Raw genomic sequence first — 22962 nt, 5'->3', positions numbered from 1 at the left:
GGGAGAATTCTCCTGCTGAAGCGCTGAGCGCTGAGAATTTTCCCACGCTGTCAGTGACGTGCATGAGGTGAGCTGAGTTCATTGGACATGTAGTTTACTGAGCACAATCCTGTTGACAGGTGTGCTTTAATAACTAATTCTGGCTATATTATCCTTTTTGTGAATAGGTTAATAGCTGCAATTTGATATATGTTGCCTGGTATAGTTCTTTGCGTCTCCATGGATACACTTCACCCCCACTCTCTTCCTAGGGACGATCACATACGGAAGTGTGGCAGTTAATAGGTTCACCAAACTCCAAGAGTCCAGTCACAGTCACACCATTCATCATTACTTGGCTCAGCTTAGGTCCCTAACCAGGGTGAGGTATTGCACTGCACTCGAGATGTGCAAAAAATTAGAACCATCGGCCTATGGAGCAGTCCATCGGCTCTGGTACTGTAGGACAATGGGCTGCCATATGACACAGGGCATGACACCTCCAACAGATAATGGTACGAGATTTACCTCTTGAAACCAACTCTGATGCTTCCTGGAACTTTGGGTGCCCCTCAGATGTAGACTTGGACCCCTTCTTTTGGTAGTCCCAAAAAGGTGACCTCAAGCTCCCTTGATTGCTTAGAGTATTCTCCACAGCCAAGTATCTTTTCACGAGGCTCACAAGGTCATCTGCATTCTGAGGATCTCTTTGGGCCACCCAGCATTGCACGGACATGGGTAGTGACTGTGAGTGAATACGTTGGTCCACCACCACTTTTTGCAGACTCAGGCTGCAGCCATTTTTACACCAGGTGTAGTAGGTTGAATGTCTGCAATGTGGTAAGGTTGTAGTATACTTTCTGCATTTCCCCAGTAAGGCATGGAGCTAGATCCTCTGCCTACTGCTCTGTGGGGCAGTTTTTTTCCCTGTCTGCCACCCTCTCAAAAACAGTCAGAAGAGCCTCAACATCATCCTCCAGACTCATTTTCTTCAAGACCTCCCGTACTGCTTGCCTCACATTGGTACCTTCACTTTGGCTGGCAGGAAGTTCAGTTTCCCAGGCCCTGACAGTTTCTGTCAAGAGAGTCATCTGCTGCTGATTCTGCTGCTGTGGTTATTGCTGCTATTGAAACTGCTGGATCAGGAGGTTGTTGGTTTTCAGTTGGGTCTGCTGCTGCTGCAACTACTGCTGCTGCAACTGCAGTTTGGCCTGGACCAATTGCTTAATAAGCTCCTCTTTGTTTTTAGACTGTGTTTGCAGTGCAGTAGCTGTCTTTACCAAGGACATTCATTCTTTAAACTGTAATCACCTGTCCTCTTTGGGACTCAGCCCACATTCAAACACTAGTTTTAGGGGTTTCAGCTCCCTGGTAGCCGTTTGGATACGCACAGGGTTTTTATATCAAAACAAAATAAAGTTTATTGTCCTTCAAATAATAACAAAACAATCCTTACTCTGGGTAAGACAAAGTAAATTAAACAATCTCATCAAATTGAGGCTGCAGTAGAGACTATCCACCAGCTCTGTATTACTTCGGCCTCAGAACACTACTCCCACCTGAGCTAAACCAGGTGCAGTTTATTAGGCCAGTAAGACCCGGACTGGAATATGATAGTGACCTTTCCCACCCAGGCTCTTTTGGTTGCTCCTGAATCCCAGAACCAAAATCCAGTCAAAATAAAAACATCTTAGTAACATATACCTGCCATCCAGAAACTTACCCCCTGCTTTATTACTATATATATGTATATTGTAGACAGGCAGTGGATGTATCACCAAGGTCCTGGTCTCGGTGATGTGTACCTGAAAAAGGCTCCAGCACTGATAGACTGATAGGGTGCTGAGAGGTTTTGGTTTAGTGGAGCAGGGGTCAGGAATGATTGGTAAGTGAAGGGTGGGACCTGTCATTCCCATCCTCCAATCCAGCAGGTTCAGCTGGAGTTAAAAAGGCAGCAGAGCTGCTCATAACTGTTTGGGTTTAGAGGTGGTAATACCTCTGGTGTTTGGTGTCTGTGAGTGGAAGTGTGTGCAAACCTTAGCTGAGGACTAAAGATCTGGACATTAACCCGAAAGGGCGAACCTGAACTACTGTATCGACTATTTACGGTAGTTTGTTTTCACTTTGGACTGATTTACTTTTATGGCTATATACCTTGTGTGAATAGGTTCTTTCTTCTAGTGTCAGAATATGGTACATTTGTCCCATCATAGATATTAATTCTGATGGGTCACTTTCCATTTATGCAAAAATAAATTTGTATTTTCATTTTCTTATCTCCTTGTTTACCTATAACATACATTTTTGTCATAGGTTGATAAGGAATGTGTAGAGCAGTTTCAGAAGCTGAACCCACTTCGTACCAGCTGGCTGTGTTATACGTTTATGGCCAAAAGTGTTGGCACACCTAAAATTGTTCCAGAAAATGAAGTATTTCTCCCAGAAATCTATTGTAATTACACATGTGTTATACGCATATTTATTTCCTTTGTGTGTATTGGAACAACACAAACACTCGTTGGGGGTTTCCTCTCACATTCCTCATCACCAATAATAATACCTGGCATGCCATAACATTGTTTAAAGAGGGCAGGAGCCTTCTGCATGAGTGGAACTTTACAGTGTGCGACCAAACAAAGGTGAAAAAGTCACATACTTAGCATGTGGAGAAAGAGTGGCAAGTGGTCTCTGCAAGAAAAGAGAACTGGCGTTAAACATTTGTAACTATGCAAATGAGTGTTTGTCGGAGCCTTGAATCTTTTTATTACTGTTATTTATTTATATAGCGCCATTGATTCCATGGTGCTGTACATAAGGGGTTACATACTAAATACAGATATCACTTGCAGTAGACAAACTAACAGTGATAGACTGGTACAGAGGGAAGAAGATCCTGCCCTTGCGAGCTTACATTCTATAGGAATGGGGAAAGAGACAGTAAGTTGGGGGGGTTCTTGGCTACTCATAATCTACTTTTACCCTACTGTGCTTCTGCTCTTTCAGTTTCTCAGGGTTAGTTGAGTTGGTCCTATAGTAGACCTTTATGTAAGTTTTTTTTACGTTAATTATGTTAATATTCCTTTCTATACATTTTCTCGGGTGTTTTACACATTTAATATTTTCCTTCGGTATGGGCCTTCACAGGTCAACAAAAGCCTTATGAGAAATATTATTTTCTATGCCTCTTTCCCAATGGTCTTTAAAATTTGCTCCTTAAGTGTTAACTGGCTAAATAGCCTGCAAAAGCGGTCCTTTATGTGGAAAGAAGCTGTGTCTACTAGGCGCTAAATTTTTTGTGCTCGAGAGACGCATATTATAGCAAAAGATGCCCATAGTTTAAAAAAACCCCTGATTTCCATATATTGTTCAAGCTAATTTCAAGAAAAAACGGGCACGTTCTGTTGACTATATGCAACTCTGTGGCTTTCTCTCCCGTTACCTTAGAGATTAACCCCCAGGTGAGATACGTTATCCAAACAGGATCTTCCTTCACAGACTCATGAAAAGGGTTAACAAAGTGAAACAAGGGCATGTGTTGTACTGTGGAGATTTAAATTCTGTTCATGACAATACCTAAGATACCATGAAGCCGAGTCTTAAGCACTCTCCCCAATTTTTGTCTACACTACATAAAGAAGATCTGCAGTATATGACATTTGGTGTATTCAACTGTATTCAACATGATACTGAAAGGGATTATTACTTTTTCTCCTTCGTTCACAACTCATATTTTCATATAGATATATTTTTATTAGGCAGATCTTTACTAGATAACGTAATTTCTTCTTCCACTGAATTAATTACTTGGTCAATCTGCACCCCTATGATGTTGCTTTTAGAGGAACAACAATCTTGTCCAATCACAATCCCTTGGAAGGTCAATTCTTATTTATTAGCCATACCATAAATGTAACCAATCTCCAAAAAAAGCCTCCAAAAGTTCTTTTAGCTGAATGTGGGTTCTGTGGATAGTTTGTTCCTTCAGTGGAACTCTCACGAAGCATATATGCGTGGTATCTTTATTAAATTAGGCCACAGAGCTAAGTGAGAAAGGGAGAAGAAATTCAAAGATATTCTATCTGAAATCCAAAGATTAGAAACTTTAAATAAACGTTTTTACAACACAGACCAGACTGACACTTTCCGTGATCTTGAATTTCTGCTGAAGAACTGTTTACTTTATAAAAATGAAAAAGCTTACAAAGGATCTAAGTGCACTATTAGTCGCAAGACACTAAAGCGGTGGGATTATTAGCCAACAGATTAAAATCTCACGCAGTCAACCCTAAAATACTTTACCTCAAAAGTGACTCACAACAACACAAATTATATAATCCTAAAGAGATCACAAATACATTCAAGGTTTGTAACATCTTACGGTATAACTTAGATCCTGATCAGGAATCTCCACCGCCCTCTCCCTTGGAAATAGAATCCTTTCTATCCAAATTACATCTCTTCTCCCTCTCCCAATCTCAGCTAGACTCTTTAAATGCCCACTTCACTTTCCCAGAAATATGTAAGGTCATCGGGTCTCTTCTAGCATGCAAGGTCCCTGGCCCAGATTGCTTGTCTACTATATGCAACAAGACATTTTCAGACAAATGACAAATTAACTCTCTTTCTATTAGACACACTACAACAAGCAATTACACAAAGTTCATTCCCTAAAAAAATGTCTGCTAGAACTATTATCACACTCCCCAAACTGGGCATGCAACCTGATATTCCTCAAAACTTCAGACCTATATCTCTCCTAAATATGAACCTAAAAATCTTCGCAAAGTGCCTTGCCTCATGGCTGGCCCCCATTTTACCTTCTCTAGTGTCGCCAGATCAAGCAGTCTTTGTTCAAGGCACGCATGCAGCTCACAACACACGAAGGATCATAAATATTTTTGATGTTATTGGCAGATAGAAGATACCTGCCGTTCTGGTCACAGTAGACACCAAGAAGGCGTTCAACCAAGTAAAATGGTGGTTTGTTTTCTCGGTGCTGAACCAAATTGGGTTCGGAGGCCTGATTGTATCAGCCATATGGGCACTTTTCTCATCACCATCAGTGAGAGTTTTTGTCAACCGCACTATATCGGAAGATCTTCATATCTCCAACGGCACCAGGCATGGTTGTACCTTGTCCTCCTTAATCTTCGTGCTTTCCATTGAATCATTAGCCCAGACTATGAGCCAAAACCCCATTATTACAGGGGTAAACGTCCAAAGATACTCACACTGTATCTTTTTATATGTGGACAATGTAATCCTGACACTAGAAAAGGCAGAAATCTCTCTTGGAGAAACCTTAAATATAATTAAAATAAAATATTTGGCAACCTGTTATACTACAAAATCAATGAGGGTAAATCTCAAATTATCCCCATTAATGTCCCTACTACATCCTTTAAATGTGTAGCATCGGCGTCTCTGCCTCCTGTTGGGCAGAGACGCTGTTCCCCTCACCACCGGGGTCCAGGTCTGGCGTCTTCCCGCTCCCCTGCTGCTGTGGCGTACACCGCTCGCAGCTTCCCGGGCACTGTGCTTAGGGTGCGCGCGCTCTCCCTCCCTCTTAGGGGCCGCGCTCGCCGTCCTATAGAGTCCCCGGCCAGTGGCCGGAGGACTTCCCCTATATAAGGCACCTCCTCCAAAATGGAGGTGCCTGTGCAAGGTTGTTGTTCCGTGTGCTAAACACAAGCTCCAGCCCTCAGGTCCCGCTGCCTGTCAGTCCTGCCTGCCAGCCTGTCTGTCAGTCCAACCCGCCAGCCTGTCTAACAGTTCTGTCCTCCAGTCTATTTACAGTTGGGCCCACCAGCCTGCTTACGTGGAGCACCTGTCCGTTAACTGTTGTGCCCGCCAGCCTGCCTACCTGGAGCACCTGCCTGTTACCTGTCGTGCCCGCCTACCCGGAGCACCTGCCAGTTACCTGCCGTGCCTGCCTGCTTGCCTACCTGGAGCACTCGTCTGGCTATCTGCCGAACAAGATTGCTTATCTACCCGGACCACCCGTCAGCCTTCCTGCCGTGCTTATCCGCTGTACCTTCCTGCCATCTGACCCGTGGGAGTCATCTGCTCTCACACAAGGTCGGTCCCAGAGTGGCACCTGGTCCACCTGCCCGGTTCCTCCCTGGTTCATGGAGTCGACCGTGCGACCTTGGTCAGGCCGTGTAGGCACTTAGTCACGCCCCTCTGGTCGCTCCTTGCACCGAAGCAAAGAGGTTCCACCATCCAGACTCTTAACAAAATGCTTATGTAGCGGGTCTGGGAGGTGGAACATCAGAGCAACTATACAAAGGGCCAGTCCTTGTAAGGAAGCGGGTGGCTCCCAGGGAAGGCGGGCAGGTAGTCACAGCAAGTGACAGGGACAGTCTCTGGGTAGAAGGGCAGGAGGTCACGGCAAGTGACGGGGACAGTCTCTTGACAGGCGGATGGTCACGGCAAGTGACAGCAGGATAAGAGTCTCTAGACAGGCAGGTGGTCACGGCAAGTGACAGCAGGGAAAGAGTCTCTAGATAGGCTAGCAGGCAGGTAGCAGGTGAGCGCTCCCAGGTGAGCGAGCAAGAGTCTCAGGACAGGCAGGTGGTCACGGCAAGTGACAGCAGAGCCTCCAGATAGGCTAGCAGGCAGGTAGCAGGTGAGCGCTCCCAGGTGAGCGGGCAAGAGTCTCTGGACAGGCAGGTGGTCACGGCAAGTGACGGCAGAGCCTCCAGGTAGGCTAGCAGGCAGGTAGCAGGTGAGCGCTCCCAGGTGAGCGGGCGGGCAGATCCATAGACAGACTGACAGGTGTTGGAAGGCAGACTGTCGGACCGCAGGAATGCAAGCAGATAGACAGGAATCAGGTAGGTATCAAGCAGAGATCTGGCAGGTAACTGGCAGGTATCTGGTAACGGGACCTGAGGGCTGAAGCAGAGTTGAAAGGCTTTGCAACAACATTGCTCGGGCACCTCCATTTTGGAGGAGGTGCCTTATATATGGTGAGGTCCTCCGGCCATTGGCCGGGGACTCCTTAGGACGGCGTGCGCGGCCACTTTAAGAGAGGGGGAGCGCGCGTGTGCCCTAAGCACAGAGGCCGGGAAGCAGCGCGCGCTGCCAGCAGAGCGGGAGGAAGCCGCCGGGCACGGAGCGGAGAGGTGAGGGGAACGGCGTCCCTGCCTAGCAGGAGGCAGGGACGCCGACGCTACAGTACCCCCCCTTTAGGCCCCCCCTTTTTTAGGCCAGAGAGAAATTTATCAAGGATGAGAGGGGCATGGATGTTCTCCCGGGGCTCCCATGTTCTCTCCTCAGGACCAAACCCCTTCCAATCCACTAGAAAAAAGGACTTTCCTCTTACCCTTTTGGTGGCCAGAATGTTCTCTACCTCAAACTCGTTTTCAGCGGAAACCGGAGCAGGAGGCGTACCTGTAGACTTGGAAAAAGAGTTAAGTACCATGGGTTTGAGTAGAGATACATGGAAGGAGTTAGGAATCCGCAAATTGGCCGGGAGTTTCAATTTATAGGCCACCAGGTTGATTTGTTTGCTAACTTCCAGTGGACCGATGAACCGAGGCCCTAACTTGTAGGAAGGAATCTTGAGCCGGACATATTTGGACGAGAGCCAGACCTTATCTCCAGGAATTGTGGTGGATCCAGACGTCTTTTGTCAGCCTGTTTTTTCATCCGCTCGGATGACTGAAGAAGTGCGGATCTGGTACTTTCCCAAATGGAGGAAAATTCGTTAACGAGAGATTCCACAGCCGGATTGTCCACCGAGGTGGAGACAGGAAAAGAGGGTCCGAGGATGCTGACCGAAGACTACAAAAAATGGGGATTTGGAGGAAGATTCGCTCTCGTGATTATTGTAGGAAAATTCGGCCCACGGTAAAAGATCCACCCAGTCAGAATGGTGGGCATTAACGAAGTGCCGGAGGAAACTGGTTAAAATTGGTTGATCCGTTCTACTTGGCCATTGGACTGTGGGTGATAAGCAGAAGAAAAGTCCAAGGTGACCCCCAGCAGTTTACACATGGCTCGACAAAAGCGAGAGGTGAACTGAACCCCTCGGTCGGATACGATGTGGAGAGGAAGACCATGAAGACGGAAGACATGATGGATAAAGTCTTTAGCTAACTCTGATGCAGACTGGAGACCCGGCAGGGGAATAAAGTGAGCCATTTTGGAAAAGCGGTCAGCGACCACCCAAATGACCGTACAACCGGCAGAGACAGGGAGGTCCGTTATAAAGTCCATAGCTATATGCTGCCACGGGGCAGCAGGTACAGGAAGAGGAAGGAGACGGCCGGCTGGCAGATGTCTCGGAACCTTGTTGCGGGCGCAGGACACACAGGCTGAAACAAAGTCTATTACGTCCTTGTGCAGGGTAGGCCACCAGTAATGCCGGGTAATAAGCTGGAGGGTCTTTTTCTGACCAGCGTGACCAGCTAGCTTGGACGAGTGTCCCCAGTGTAGAACCCTCTCACGATCAGTTACAGTTACGAACGTCTTACCGGGTGGAAAACGATTTCGATTCACGGGGGCCACCTGCATTACTTTGGCGGGGTCGATGATGTGTTTAGGCTCCTCCTCAAGATCAGAGACCAAAAAGGATCAGGACAAGGCATCAGCTTTGATGTTTTTGTCAGCCGGGCGAAGAACAAGGACCACCGGGCTTGGCGCGGGTTAAGTCTCTGGGCACTCTGGAGGTAAGCCAAGTTCTTGTGGTCCGTGTAAATTATTACCGGGTGAAGAGCCCCCTCGAGCAGGTAACGCCACTCCTCCAGTGCCAGCTTAATGGCCAACAATTCTCGGTCTCCTATAGAATAATTGCGCTCAGAAGAGGAGAAGAGTTTGGAGAAGAAGCCGCAGGTTACCATTCTTCCGGAAGACGACTTTTGGGTAAGTACCGCTCCGGCTCCGGAGGAGGAAGCGTCGACTTCTAGGAAGAATTGTTTGTTGCCGTCCGGACGATGCAGCACAGGGGTGGAGGAAAAAGCTTGTTTTAAGGAAAGGAAGGCCTCCTCTGCTTCGGGCGGCCATTCTCTGGGATTAGCGCCCTTACGGGTGAGCACCGAGTGTCACGGGTGTGTTGCCACGAAGATCGTCACGAGTACACAGCCTGACTTCTCGCAGCTGACTTGTTGGTGCTTTGTGTTTTCTCGGCAGTGAAGGAGTTAATTCTCTCTCTCTCTGGGCTAGCTGAGGTCCAGCCTCGCCCAGCTGCAATCAATGCTTCGTTAGTGAGACTCCTTTATATTCCTGCAGGTCTGTTTGTGAGGTGTCGGTGAAAGCTTTTCATTCTGACTTACAGAGCGGATCGTGGTGTTTGGAGTTGCTGAGATAAGTGTATTTGAAAGTGTTATTTCCCTTTCCTCGCTTTATCATTTATCTCCTTTCCCGTTGGTGTTCCCTCTGTTGTAGTTTTGTTGAAGTTGTATGCAAGGTGGTTTTGGTTTTTCCCTTGTACTGTCTCGTTCGTCTAAATACTGTGTGTGGGCATATTATTGCTGGTTCCCTATTGTTGTGATCGGGGTCCTTCTCAGGACTAGATTACTGTGGTGCAGGGATCCTCAGGAGGTAGGGGTTACGCTGGCGGCCTGGACCTCTGTACCTTTAACAGTACCTCCAGGATGAGGGATTAGTCAGGGCCCCAGCTTAGGGTCAGCTTAGGCCCCCTACCTCCAGTATTCTGTGACAGTGTGACATTTTCACCGACCATCTTAGTTTTTCTCCAGCTACCATGGATCCAGTAGCCGGTCTAGCTCAGCAGTTGCAGAGTTTGTCCATGGGGCTGGCGGACGTTAGGTCCAAGGTTTTGCATCCTCTGGAGCAAGCCGGACCAGAACCTAAAGTAGCTCTCCCTGACAGGTTCACTGGGGGGCGGGACAAGTTTTTTGTTTTCCGGGAGGCATGCAAATTGTACTTTCGGCTGCGGCCTCGGTCATCGGGCAGTGAAGAACAAAGGGTGGGAATTGTCATCTCGCTCCTACAAGGGGACCCACAATCGTGGGCGTTCTCTCTTCCCCCTAGCTCCCCAGTTCTCCAGTCAGTGGATAGGTTTTTCGCTGCTTTGGGACTCGTGTATGATGACCCAGATCGGATCTCCCTTGCTGAGTCTAAGTTACGTAGGATTCAGCAGGGAGATCGTCCGGCGGAGGAATTCTGTTCGGAGTTCCGTAGGTGGGCCACGGACACCCAGTGGAATGACCCGGCTCTTAGGAGCCAGTTTTGTCATGGTTTATCCGACAAATTACAGGATGTGTTGGCACAGTATGACTCTCCCGCGTCACTGGAAGCCGCTATGGCCCTTGCTATTCGCGTTGACAGACGGCTTCGGGAGAGGTGCGGGATAACTCTACCCCCTGTAATGTCTCCACCTCTTACAAGGTCCCCTCATATGGTGGTTCCCCTGGTCAGTCCGGAGGAGCCTATGCAATTAGGAGGGACATCATTTCGGGGAAGGGGACCGGTGGTGCGCCATAAGACAGGAAGGTGTTTCCTCTGCGGGAAAAAGGGACATTTTATTGGGGGGTGTCCATCCCGTCCCTTGCTGAGTAAAGAGTCGTCGAAAAAACTGTTGATCCCAGGTTGTGTGGTGGACGGCAATCTGGGAGTAGGTATTTCGTCCCTAGGTTCGTCTCAGTTTCTCGTACCGGCGGAGGTGGTGGTGGGTACGAGAACTGAGAGGATATCTGTTCTTCTGGATAGTGGGGCCGGGGCTAATCTGGTTGATGCTCGGTTTGCCCGGGTTCAAGGTATGCGATTGAGTGAGTTGGCTAAACCCATCCCCATATTCTCGATCGATGCCAGGCCTCTCGGTCAGGGAAGTTTTTTGCAAGCTGTGCATGGCGTAAAACTTCAAGTGGGGGCAATACATAAAGAACTGTTGTCTTGCTATGTGTTGGAGGGTCTTCCCACTCCTATAGTGTTGGGCCTTCCTTGGTTAGCTAAGCATAACCCTGTTATTAATTGGCAAACCAGAGAGATAAGCCAATGGAGTAAATTCTGTAATAAAAACTGCATGAACACGGTCATCGGTGCGGTTACTCCTTGGGTCTTACCTCCATTTCTGGCAGACTTTGAGGATGTATTCTCGGAGAATGGGTGTCAGGAACTACCTCCTCATCGCGAGTATGACTGTTCTGTAAAACTGCTCCCTGAGGCCAAGTTACCTAAAGCTAGGTTGTATAACCTTTCTGGTCCTGAGAGGCAGGCCATGAAGGATTATATTTCTGAAAGTCTGGCTAAGGGGCATATTAGACCTTCATCTTCACCGGTGGCCGCGGGGTTCTTCTTTGTTAAGAAGAAAGATGGAGGCCTACGCCCTTGCCTGGATTTCCGTGAACTTAATCGGATTACGGTCCGAGATCCGTATCCGCTCCCACTTATTCCCGATCTCTTTAATCAGATCGTGGGCGCCAAATGGTTCTCTAAGTTGGATCTCAGGGGGGCGTACAATTTGATTAGGATGAAGGAGGGGGATGAGTGGAAGACGGCTTTTAACACTCCGGAGGGGCATTATGAGAACCTTGTCATGCCATTCGGTCTGACTAATGCCCCGGCGGTGTTTCAACACTTTGTTAATGATATTTTTCGCCACCTGGTGGGACAGTTTGTTGTCATATATCTGGATGATATCTTAATTTACTCGCCGGATCTGGTGTCTCATCAGGAGCACGTTAGACAGGTGTTACAGATCTTGCGGGATAATAAACTGTATGCCAAGTGGGAAAAGTGTGTGTTCGCCGTACAGGAACTCCAGTTTTTAGGCTTCCTGGTTTCTGCGTCCGGTTTTCGTATGGACCCTGGGAAAGTGCGGGCAGTTCTTGAGTGGGATCGGCCGGAGAATCTTAAGGCACTACAACGTTTCCTGGGGTTTGCTAACTATTACCGGAAGTTCATTCGTAATTTCTCGTCCGTGGTTAAGCCTCTCACAGACATGACTAAAAAGGGGACGGATTTTTCTAGGTGGTCTGACAAGGCTTGTCAAGCATTCTCCTCCTTGAAAAAATGTTTTGCCTCGGCACCCATACTCATTCAACCTGATGCGTCTCAGCCATTCTTTGTTGAGGTAGACGCTTCCGAGGTAGGGGTGGGAGCAGTATTGTCACAGGGTTCGTCCCCTGGTAAGTGGCATCCGTGCGCCTTTTTCTCTAAAAAATTGTCGTCCGCTGAGAGGAATTACGATGTCGGCAATAGGGAACTCCTGGCCATTAAGTTAGCTTTTGAGGAGTGGCGCCATTTTTTGGAGGGGGCAGTTCATCCGGTCACCGTCATCACCGATCACAAGAACCTGCTATATCTGGAGTCCGCTAAACGTCTGAATCCCAGACAAGCTAGGTGGTCATTGTTTTTTACCAGGTTTAATTTCGTCGTTACATATCGTCCTGGGTCTAAAAATGTAAAGGCGGATGCCTTATCTCGTAGTTTCCCTGGGGCCGGGAATACGGACGACCCGATTCCTGTTCTTCAGGAGGGGGTGGTGGTTTCGGCAGTATGCTCTGAGCTGGAGGAGGAGATATTGGAGGCTCAGGGGGACGCCCCTGTTGGACCTCCGGGGAGACTGTTCGTTCCAGATCAGTTGCGACAAAAGGTGATCGAGGCACACCATAACTCAGTTTTTGCAGGACACCCGGGGAGTAAAGCAACTGTGGATCTCCTCTCGCGTCGGTTTTGGTGGCCTAACTTACATAAAGAGGTGGTAACTTTTGTCGCGTCCTGTGGGGTTTGTGCGCGCTCTAAGACCTCACATACCCGTCCGTCTGGGGCCCTCTTACCTTTGAAGATCCCGGAGCGTCCTTGGACTCATCTGTCTATGGACTTTATTACGGACCTCCCTCCGTCTTCGGGTAAAACGGTCATACTCGTTGTAGTGGACAGGTTCAGCAAGATGGCACATTTTATCGCTCTTCCGGCTCTCCCTAATGCTAAAACTCTTGCGCAGGTGTTCATTGGGGAGATTGTGAGGCTTCACGGGGTACCCTCCGAGGTGGTGTCTGATCGGGGGTCTCAGTTTGTGTCCAAGTTCTGGAAGGCGTTTTGTGCACGGCGGGGGATGCATTTGTCATTCTCGTCGGCTTTTCATCCTCAGACCAATGGTCAGACGGAACGTATGAACCAGAGCTTGGAGACATATCTTCGGTGTTTTGTGTCAGAGAACCAGGAGGACTGGGCTTCTTTCCTACCTCTGGCAGAGTTTGCTCTCAATAATAGGCGAAGCGAGTCCACGGGTAAGTCCCCGTTTTTTGGGGCATATGGTTTTCACCCCCAGTTTTGTACTTTCAGTAGGGGGGGCTCTTCGGGGGTTCCGGAGGAGGAACGATTTTCCTCATCTCTCGCTTCAGTATGGAGAGGGGTGCTGAAGAATCTGAATACTATGGGGAACCGATACAAACGTATGGCTGATAGGAGGAGAGTGTCTGGTCCGGACCTAAGTGTGAACGATCAGGTATGGTTGTCTACCAGGAATATTAAACTTAAGGTTCCCTCCTGGAAACTGGGTCCCAGGTTCATCGGGCCGTACAGAATCAGTTCTGTTATTAATCCGGTGGCATTCCGTCTTGACCTCCCCCCTACGTTTAAAATTCACAACGTGTTTCACAGATCATTGCTTAAGAGGTATGTGGCGCCGGTGGTACCGTCACCTTTACCTCCCCCTCCTGTGGTTGTCAATGGTAACTTGGAGTTCCAGGTATCGAGGGTCATTGATTCACGCTTTAATCGCCGGTCCCTTCAGTACTTGGTTCATTGGAAGGGGTATGGTCCTGAGGAGAGGATGTGGGTTCCTGCGTCGGATATTAACGCAGACCGATTAGTTCGGGCCTTCCACACGACTCACCCGGATAAACCTGGCCCTGAGGGTCCGGAGGCCCCTCGTAGAAGGGGGGGTACTGTCACGGGTGTGTTGCCACGAAGATCGTCACGAGTACACAGCCTGACTTCTCGCAGCTGACTTGTTGGTGCTTTGTGTTTTCTCGGCAGTGAAGGAGTTAATTCTCTCTCTCTCTGGGCTAGCTGAGGTCCAGCCTCGCCCAGCTGCAATCAATGCTTCGTTAGTGAGACTCCTTTATATTCCTGCAGGTCTGTTTGTGAGGTGTCGGTGAAAGCTTTTCATTCTGACTTACAGAGCGGATCGTGGTGTTTGGAGTTGCTGAGATAAGTGTATTTGAAAGTGTTATTTCCCTTTCCTCGCTTTATCATTTATCTCCTTTCCCGTTGGTGTTCCCTCTGTTGTAGTTTTGTTGAAGTTGTATGCAAGGTGGTTTTGGTTTTTCCCTTGTACTGTCTCGTTCGTCTAAATACTGTGTGTGGGCATATTATTGCTGGTTCCCTATTGTTGTGATCGGGGTCCTTCTCAGGACTAGATTACTGTGGTGCAGGGATCCTCAGGAGGTAGGGGTTACGCTGGCGGCCTGGACCTCTGTACCTTTAACAGTACCTCCAGGATGAGGGATTAGTCAGGGCCCCAGCTTAGGGTCAGCTTAGGCCCCCTACCTCCAGTATTCTGTGACAGTGTGACACCGAGATAGGTTCAGTCCGGGAAGAGAAGTGCGGAATGAAGAGGCGGTAGTAGTTGGCGAAGCCCAGGAATCGCTGAATAGCCTTCAACCCCTCTGGTCGGGGCCACTTCTGGATGGCAGACAGTTTCTCAGGATCCATTCGTAGGCCGGTCTGAGAGATTATGTAGCCCAGAAACGGAAGCGAGGTCTGCTCAAAGAGGCACTTCTCATATTTAGCGTAGAGGTGGTTCTGCCTGAGCCTGAGCAGGACCTGACGAACGTCCCTCCGGTGAGTGAGAAGATCCAGAGAGAAGACCAAGATGTCGTCCAGGTACACCACCACGCAGGAGTAGAGAAGGTCACGGAAGATGTCATTGACCAACTCTTGAAAGACGGCGGGAGCGTTACAGAGACCGAAGGGCATTACAAGGTATTCATAGTGGCCGTCACGGGTGTTGAATGCCGTCTTCCATTCATCCCCCTGACGGATACGGACCAGATTATATGCCCGACGGAGGTCCAGCTTGGTGAAGATTCTAGCCCCCCTCAGACGGTCAAATAATTCAGGAATGAGCGGAAGGGGGTATTTATTTTTCACTGTGATCTGGTTAAGGCCTCTATAGTCTATACAGGGACGGAGTGAGCCGTCCTTCTTTTTGACGAAGAAGCCTGCTCCCGCCGGGGAGGTAGATTTCCGGATAAATCCCCGGGCCAGATTCTCCTCAATATATTCAGACTCAATATATTCAATATGTCTCAGCAGCAGACAAAGGGTAAATACGCCCACGGGGAGGAGTAGCGCCGGGCATCAGGTCGATTGGGCAGTCGTATGGTCTATGAGGGGGTAATGTCTCTGCTTCTCTTTTATTAAAGACGTCCGCAAAAGACCAATAGGGAACCGGTAGGCCGGGTAGATTGGCTGGAGTAGGAGAAGGACGAGCAGAATGAACGGGAACTAAACAAGTCTTATGGCAGTCCTGTCCCCAGCGAAGAACTTCTCCGGTCTGCCAATCAAGCACGGGTGCATGTCTCTGGAGCCAAGGTAGGCCTAGCTAGAGGGCGTGAGAGAGTCCAGGCAGAACATGGAAGAAGATGCTCTCAGAGTGCAGCATTCCCACCTGCAGAGTTATGGATTCGGTGATGAGTTGGATGGGATGTGGTAAGAGGCCCCCATCCACGGCGGCAACAGATAAGGGTACAGCCAGAGGTTTGGTGGGAATGCGATATTTCTCTACCAGGGACTGAGAAATGAGATTTCCGGCAGCTCCAGAGTCAAGTTGAGCCAGTTCAAAATAACGGTTCTCCCCGCAGATGATAGAGACCGACAGAATTAGAGATGGAGAGGGTTTATTTCTGTCTAGGGCGACCTCTCTGAGCGATCCTAGACACAGGCGTTTCCCGACCTCTCCGGGCAGGAACGGATCCGGTGCTCCTTACTGCCACAGTAGAAGCAGCTCCCCTCGACACGGCGCAATTCTTGACGGGTCTTGACCATCTTGGTCTGGTCGACCTGCATAGGCTCGGGTGAGTGCGCCGGGGGAGTAACGGAGGAAGTGACGGGTCTCTGGAAGGTAGGGGCAAGGCGTGGAAACCTCCTCTCACGGGTGGCCTCTTTGGTGCGCTCCTGGAACCGGATGTCAATCCGGGTGGCAAGTGTAATTAAGTCGTCGAGAGTGGTATGAATGTCCCGACCGGCGAGTTCATCTTTAATACGGCCGGACAGACCCTCCCAGAAGACGGACACCAGGGCGTCGTTATCCCAGGCAAGCTCCGAAGCTAGGATACGGAACCGTATGGCATATTGGCCCACGGTGAGACCTCCTTGGCGGAGGCGTAGCAGAGATGAGGCGGATGAGGTCTTCCGTCCTGGTTCGTCGAAGACCTTCCGGAAAGCCGTGAGGAAGGCTGGCAGGTTGGACACCAGGGGGTCTCCTCTCTCCCATAGAGGATTTAGCCAAGCCAGCGCCTCCCCCGTGAGATGGGACATGATGAAGGCTACTTTGGCTTGGTCGGTGGAAAACTGGTGTGCCAACAGTTCGAAGTGCAGAGTGCACAGGTTAATGAAGCCCCGTGCCTGACCGGGATCTCCGCCAAAACGAGGTGGGGCGTAGAGGCGGGGACCGGGAAGAGATGCCATGGAATTGATGGGCAGCGACGCTGCCGGGGTAGGAGTCGTGCGACTGGAAGCGGGTCCCGAAGAGGTAGTCAGTGTGTCCAGGCGGGAGTTAACACTACGCAGGTGGCTCAGGATGGACTCCTGTTGGGACTTCTGACGGGAAAGTTCATGACATAGGTCCGAGAGCGAGGGAGCTTGGGTGCCACCGGGTTCCATGGCCCGAGCAAACTGTAATGGGTCTGGGAGGTGGAACCTCAGAGCAACTATACAAAGGGGCAGTCCTTGTAAGGAAGCGGGTGGCTCCCAGGGAAGGCGGGCAGCTAGTCACAGCAAGTGACAGGGACAGTCTCTGGGTAGAAGGGCAGGAGGTCACAGCAAGTGACGGGGACAGTCTCTTGACAGGCGGATGGTCACGGCAAGTGACAGCAGGGTAAGAGTCTCTTGACAGGCAGGTGGTCACGGCAAGTGACAGCAGGATAAGAGTCTCTAGACAGGCAGGTGGTCACGGCAAGTGACAGCAGGGAAAGAGTCTCTAGATAGGCTAGCAGGCAGGTAGCAGGTGAGCGCTCCCAGGTGAGCGGGCAAGAGTCTCAGGACAGGCAGGTGGTCACGGCAAGTGACGGCAGAGCCTCCAGATAGGCTAGCAGGCAGGTAGCAGGTGAGCGCTCCCAGGTGAGCGGGCAAGATTCTCTGGACAGGCAGGTGGTCACGGCAAGTGACGGCAGAGCCTCCAGGTAGGCTAGCAGGCAGGTAGCAGGTGAGCGCTCCCAGGTGAGCGGGCGGGCAGATCCATAGACAGACTGACATGTGTTGGAAGGCAGACTGTCGGACCGCAGGAATGCAAGCAGATAGACAGGAATCAGGTAGGTATCAAGCAGAGATCTGGCAGGTAACTGGCAGGTATCTGGTAACGGGACCTGAGGGCTGAAGCAGAGTTGAAAGGCTTTGCAACAACATTGCTCGGGCACCTCCATTTTGGAGGAGGTGCCTTATATATGGTGAGGTCCTCCGGCCATTGGCCGGGGACTCCTTAGGACGGCGTGCGCGGCCCCTTTAAGAGAGGGGGAGCGCGCGTGTGCCCTAAGCACAGAGGCCAGGAAGCAGCGTGCGCTGCCAGCAGAGCGGGAGGAAGCCGCCGGGCACGGAGCGGAGAGGTGAGGGGAACGGCGTCCCTGCCTAGCAGGAGGCAGGGATGCCGACGCTACAGCTTACAACAGATACAGCATTCCCCTTAGACTGGCAACAAGATCATATTGCTTATTTAGGGAAGAGCATAACTCCCTCTACTCTATCTCTTTATAAGACCAATTATCTCCCTCTCCTAAGTACATTAGAGATGGAACTTACACAAATTTCCCAATGTGAAATCTCAAGGGTATCTGCCTTCCAAATGTTCTCAATACCCGAACTTTTATATCTATGCCGCATGGTCTCAATCTCTCCCCCGCAGTCCTTTTTCAATCAAGCCCACAAAATACTAAATGCCTTTGTCTGGAAAGGAAAGAGAAACAGATTATCTAATCACCTCCTAAAAATACCTAAAATACGTGGAGGGTTGGGTCTTCTAGATTATTATATAGCTTCACAACTAGACCAAATTTAGAGTTGGTGGAGAGGGGAAATGTCCCGCCGTTGGGTTCAGATTGAATCTCAGCATGTAGCCTCGAAAAACCTTAAAGACTTGTTTAGCATATATTTAATATTACAACCAAATCCTAATAGTATTCTCCCCTAAACAGCCTCCTCACACTCAAGCTGGATACTTTTTAAAAAAAACCTGTTCTATCTCTTCTATTTCCATATTGAATGTAGCCGCAATAGAGACCCTGGAGCTCTTAATACCTGATCTTGACTTACATGTATGGAAAGAACAAGGTAAAACTTTAATTAAGAACCTGCTAGATGTTTCTATTTGTCATCCATATGAGTATTTCCACGAAAACTTTCAAATACCCGATTGCAAGTTTTATAAGTACCTGCACATTAGACATTCCCTGCAGAATATATCCCTTTCTCAGATTAGAATCAATGCAGGCTTACTTCAAGCACTGGCGAGCACATTGCCCTCTAAAAAAAGGTTTAAAACCCATTTATTCAATGCTTGTGTTACGGATCCGGGTGGTGGAACCTCTGTGCTGCGGTGCAAGGAGGGACCAGAGGGGCGTAACTAGGTATCAACTCGGACTGACCAAGGTCGTACGCCGACTCAATCGACTCCATGACCAGAGAAGGACCGAGCAGAGGGACCAGGTGCTACTCTGGACCAGACCTTGTATGAGAGCAGGTGACTCCCATGGGTCAGAAGGCAGGAACTGACCAGTACAGCAGATGAGCACGGCAGGCAGGCTGACGGGTGATCCGGGTAGGCGGAATGGCAGACACGGCAGGTAACAAGCACGAGCCTCCAGGTAGGCTGGCTGGTAGGCACGGCAGGTAACAGGCAGGTGCTTCTAGGTAAGCGGGCTGGTAGGCACGGCAGGTAACAGGCAGGTGCTTCTAGGTAAGCGGGCTGGCAGGCACGGCAGGTAACGGGCAGGTGCTTCCAGGTAAGCAGGCGGGCAGAGCCCATAGACAGACTGGTGGACTAGCAGTAGGCAGACTGTCGGGCTGGAGAGTAGACAAGCAGACGGACTGGAGTAGTAGTCCGGATGGCGGACTGGACTTGTAGTATGGCTGGCAGGCTGGACTTGTAGTCTGGCTGGCGGGCTGGACTTGTAGTCTGGCTGGCGGGCTGGACTTGTAGTCTGGCTTCCCGGTTGAACTTGTAGTCTGGCTGGCGGGCTGGACTGGTAGTCATGCTAGCAGCGGGACCTGAGGGCTGAAGCAGAGTATCAAACACAAAGCTGCAACCTTGCACGGGCACCTCCATATTGGAGGAGGTGCCTTTTATAGGGGAAGTCCTCCGGCCATTGGCCGGGGACTTTTTAGGACGGCGTGCGCGGCCCCTTTAAGAGGACGAGAGCGCGCTCGCGCCCTAAGCACAGGGCCAGGGAAGTTGCGTGCACCAGCAGCAGCTGCAGGGAGGCCAGAAGACACCAGAGCAGGACCGCGGCGGTAAGGGGGACGGCGACTCTGCCGGGCAGGAGGCCGAGACGCCGATGCTACAAAAACCACATTTGTCAAAGCCACTCCATTCCTGTCAATGGAAGAAGACCTAAGTAAAACCTTTTCATGTTCTGAATGGACTTGTACATTATCTTTTACAACTGTACATTCACATGCACTGCCTATTATAAATCGTATATGAAAACAGCTTTACAATGGTATTCTACTCCTATGAGACTCAGCTATATGTTTCCTAACGCCTCCCAGTTATGTTGGCATTGTTGTGGCCACAAATGTTCTCTCCATCACATTTTGTGGGGCTGCCTGGTGATTACCAACACTTGGGCTTTCACTTTTCAACTAATTTCCACTCTATTTCATACTAATGCAAAACCATCGCCCTCTACAGCGTTATTTTTACTAGACATTCACTTTATCCCCATTAGGGGAAGGGTGGTCACTGCATATATTTTACAAGCCACCAAAATGGCAATCATCAGGCTAAGGAAAACTCCAGGCTCACCCCCTCCAGGTGAAATCACTCTATCCATCAAGAAAACATGCTCATGTGAAAAAATTGTAGTTTATAAGAATAAGAGTTCAAATCTTTATGAATGATTCACAGATGTGGCTTAGACACCCAAAGAAACACTCAAAGAACACGATTCTCCTTTAATCTCTGATACTCTAGAATTGATAAATAACGCTGAGATATTGATTTTTGTTTCTGTACACTTGTATGTTTTTTCTTTTGGATATTGCTTTTGCTTTGTGTAAGCCAAGTGATACTAATGTGATACTAATTTTATGTTCAAAATAAGTACAGTAACTTAAATGTTCTGACATATATTTTATGTATATATGTTATGTAATTGTTGATACATGATTTTTAATCACTTTGCTATTACATTTTTTATTTGGTTCTATAAAGAGTATTTACAGTTATATGAAAAAGTTTGGGCACCCGTATTAATCTTAAGCTTAATGTTTTATAAAAATTGGTGTTTTTGCAACAGCTATTTCAGTTTGATATACTGTATGTAATAACTGTTGGACACAGTAATGTTTCTCCCTTGAAATGAGGTTTATTGTACTAACAGAAAATGTGCAATCTGCATTCAAACAAAATTTGACAGGTGCATAAGTATGGGCACCTCACCAGAAAAGTGACATTAATATTCAGGTCTGGGGACTGGGATGGCCATTCCAGAACATTGTAATTGTTCCTCTGCATGCTTGCCTGAGTAGATTTGGAGCGGTGTTTTGGATCATTGTCTTGCTGAAAGATCCATCCCCTGCGTAACTTCAACTTTGTCACTGATTCTTGAACATTATTGTCAAGAATCTGCTGATACTGAGTGGAATCCATGCGTCCCTCAACTTTAACAAGATTCCCGGTGCCGACATTGGCCACACAGCCCCAAAGCATGATGGAACCTCCACCAAATTTTACTGTGGGTAGCAAGTGTTTTTCTTGGAATGCTGTGTTTTTTTGCCGCCATGCATAACGCCTTTTTGTATGACCAAACAACTCAATCTTGGTTTCATCAGTCCACAGGACCTTCTTCCAAAAAGAAATTGGCTTCTCCAAATGTGCTTTTGCATACCTCAGCCGACTCTGTTTGTGGCGTGCTTGCAGAAACGGCTTCTTTTGCATCACTCTCCCATACAGCTTGTCCTTGTGCAAAGTGTGTTGTATAGTTGACCGATGCACAGTGACACCATCTGCAGCAAGTTGATGCTGCAGCTCTCTGGAGGTGGTCTGAGGATTGTCCTTGACTGATCTCACCATTCTTCTTCTCTGCCTTTCTGATGTTTTTCTTGGCCTGCCACTTCAGGCCTTAACAAGAATTGTCCCTGTGTTCTTCCATTTCCTTACTATGTTCCTCACAGTGGAAACTGACAGGTTAAATCTCTGAGACAGCTTTTTGTATCCTTCCCCTGAACAACTATGTTGAATAATCTTTGTTTTCAGATCATTTGACAGTTGTTTTGAGGAGCCCATGATGCCACTCTACAGAGGAGATTCAAACAGGAGAACAACTTGCAAGTGGCCACTTTAAGTAGCTTTTCTCATGATTGCAAACACCTGGCTATGAAGTTCAAAGCTCAATGAGGTTACAAAACCAAAAAAAGGGCTTTAGTAAGTCAGTAAAAAGTAGGTAGGAGTATTTAAAACAAGAAAATGATAAGGGTGCCCATACTTATGCACCTGTCAAATTTTGTTTGAATGCAGATTGCACATTTTCTGTTAGTACAATAAACCTAATTTCAAGGCAGAAACATTACTGCGTCCAGCAGTTATTACATATATCAAACTGAAATAGCTGTTGCAAAAACACCAATTTTTATAAAACATTAAGCTTAAGATTAATAGGGGTGCCCAAACTTTTTCATATAACTGTATTAAAAAAAAAACATGTAAAGATGGCTTCAGCAAATGTGCATTAGCTTTACAGCGAAATAGACATAAAACTTTAAAACACCTAGTTTTTATTTTTATTTTTTCATCGGAGTGATAGCACTAACATCTGTTCCTTTCCCTTAGTAAAATACTTACCAGGAATCTTCTATTCTTCGTGGCGCTGCTTCCATCATCTTGTGACCGCAGCTCTTGACTGGCCAAAAGTCATAGCTAATAGTCACAAGCTCTCAATATAGGACTATGAGAGTCTCGTTCTGGCTCTCATAGACTTACATTAAGAAGTGACTGTCCACCCAGCAAATACTGGAGCAATCTGGCTAGTCACAACTACAGAACATTACAAGAACAGAAGAAGATGGCTGCTGGTAAATATTCTAAGAGCAGGGAACATGCATTAGTGATACCATTTCAGCTGTGAAATGAATAAAAATGCCTGGTTGGTGCTTTAAATATTTATGGGCCAATAACTCATACTGCAATTCTCAATTGAAATGCAGATTTCTTAGTATTTGTACAACTGATATAATGTTTGTCTTCTTATTCTGCAGATACAAGGAGCAATTATAGTTTCAAGTGTGGTTGAAATAATTATTGGGTTTGTTGGCCTTCCAGGAGCATTGCTCAATTACATCGGACCTCTAACTGTTGCACCAACAATTTCCTTGATTGGTCTCTCTGTTTTTGAAGCTGCAGGAGAAAGAGCAGGGTCTCACTGGGGTATATCCATACTGTAAGTAATGGGTAAATAGACACAGCTTTCCTGATATGTGTTTTAGTGAATATTTGTATTCTGCATGAAAAATAACAACAATACATAAAATTGTTTTTCTGCTAACTTTTCCTACTAAATTTTGTCAGTTATACCTCATGGAAATATTCAAACAACATTATCTAGGCTTTACCCATTATTAAATTATCTCCTTACACAGTCT

At 48.1% G+C, this 22962-nt stretch overlaps 1 protein-coding gene across 7 annotated transcripts in view; it reads left to right on the top strand.

The window, feature by feature from the left end:
* SLC23A1 (solute carrier family 23 member 1) overlaps positions 1 to 22962 on the top strand; it is a 457722-nt gene that overhangs the window by 304994 nt on the left and 129766 nt on the right. For all 7 annotated transcript variants that reach the window (XM_073652114.1, XM_073652111.1, XM_073652110.1 and 4 more), the window contains one exon: positions 22579 to 22760. In XM_073652114.1, coding sequence (XP_073508215.1) covers positions 22579 to 22760 — 182 coding nt within the window. The remainder of the gene's footprint in view (positions 1 to 22578; positions 22761 to 22962) is intronic.

The sequence above is a fragment of the Phyllobates terribilis genome, unplaced genomic scaffold (assembly GCF_046119375.1).
Source record: "Phyllobates terribilis strain yellow unplaced genomic scaffold, ASM4611937v1 Scaffold_11__3_contigs__length_659146591, whole genome shotgun sequence".
Classification (NCBI taxonomy): Eukaryota; Metazoa; Chordata; class Amphibia; order Anura; family Dendrobatidae; genus Phyllobates; species Phyllobates terribilis.
This window is presented reverse-complemented; position numbering and strand designations above follow the sequence as displayed.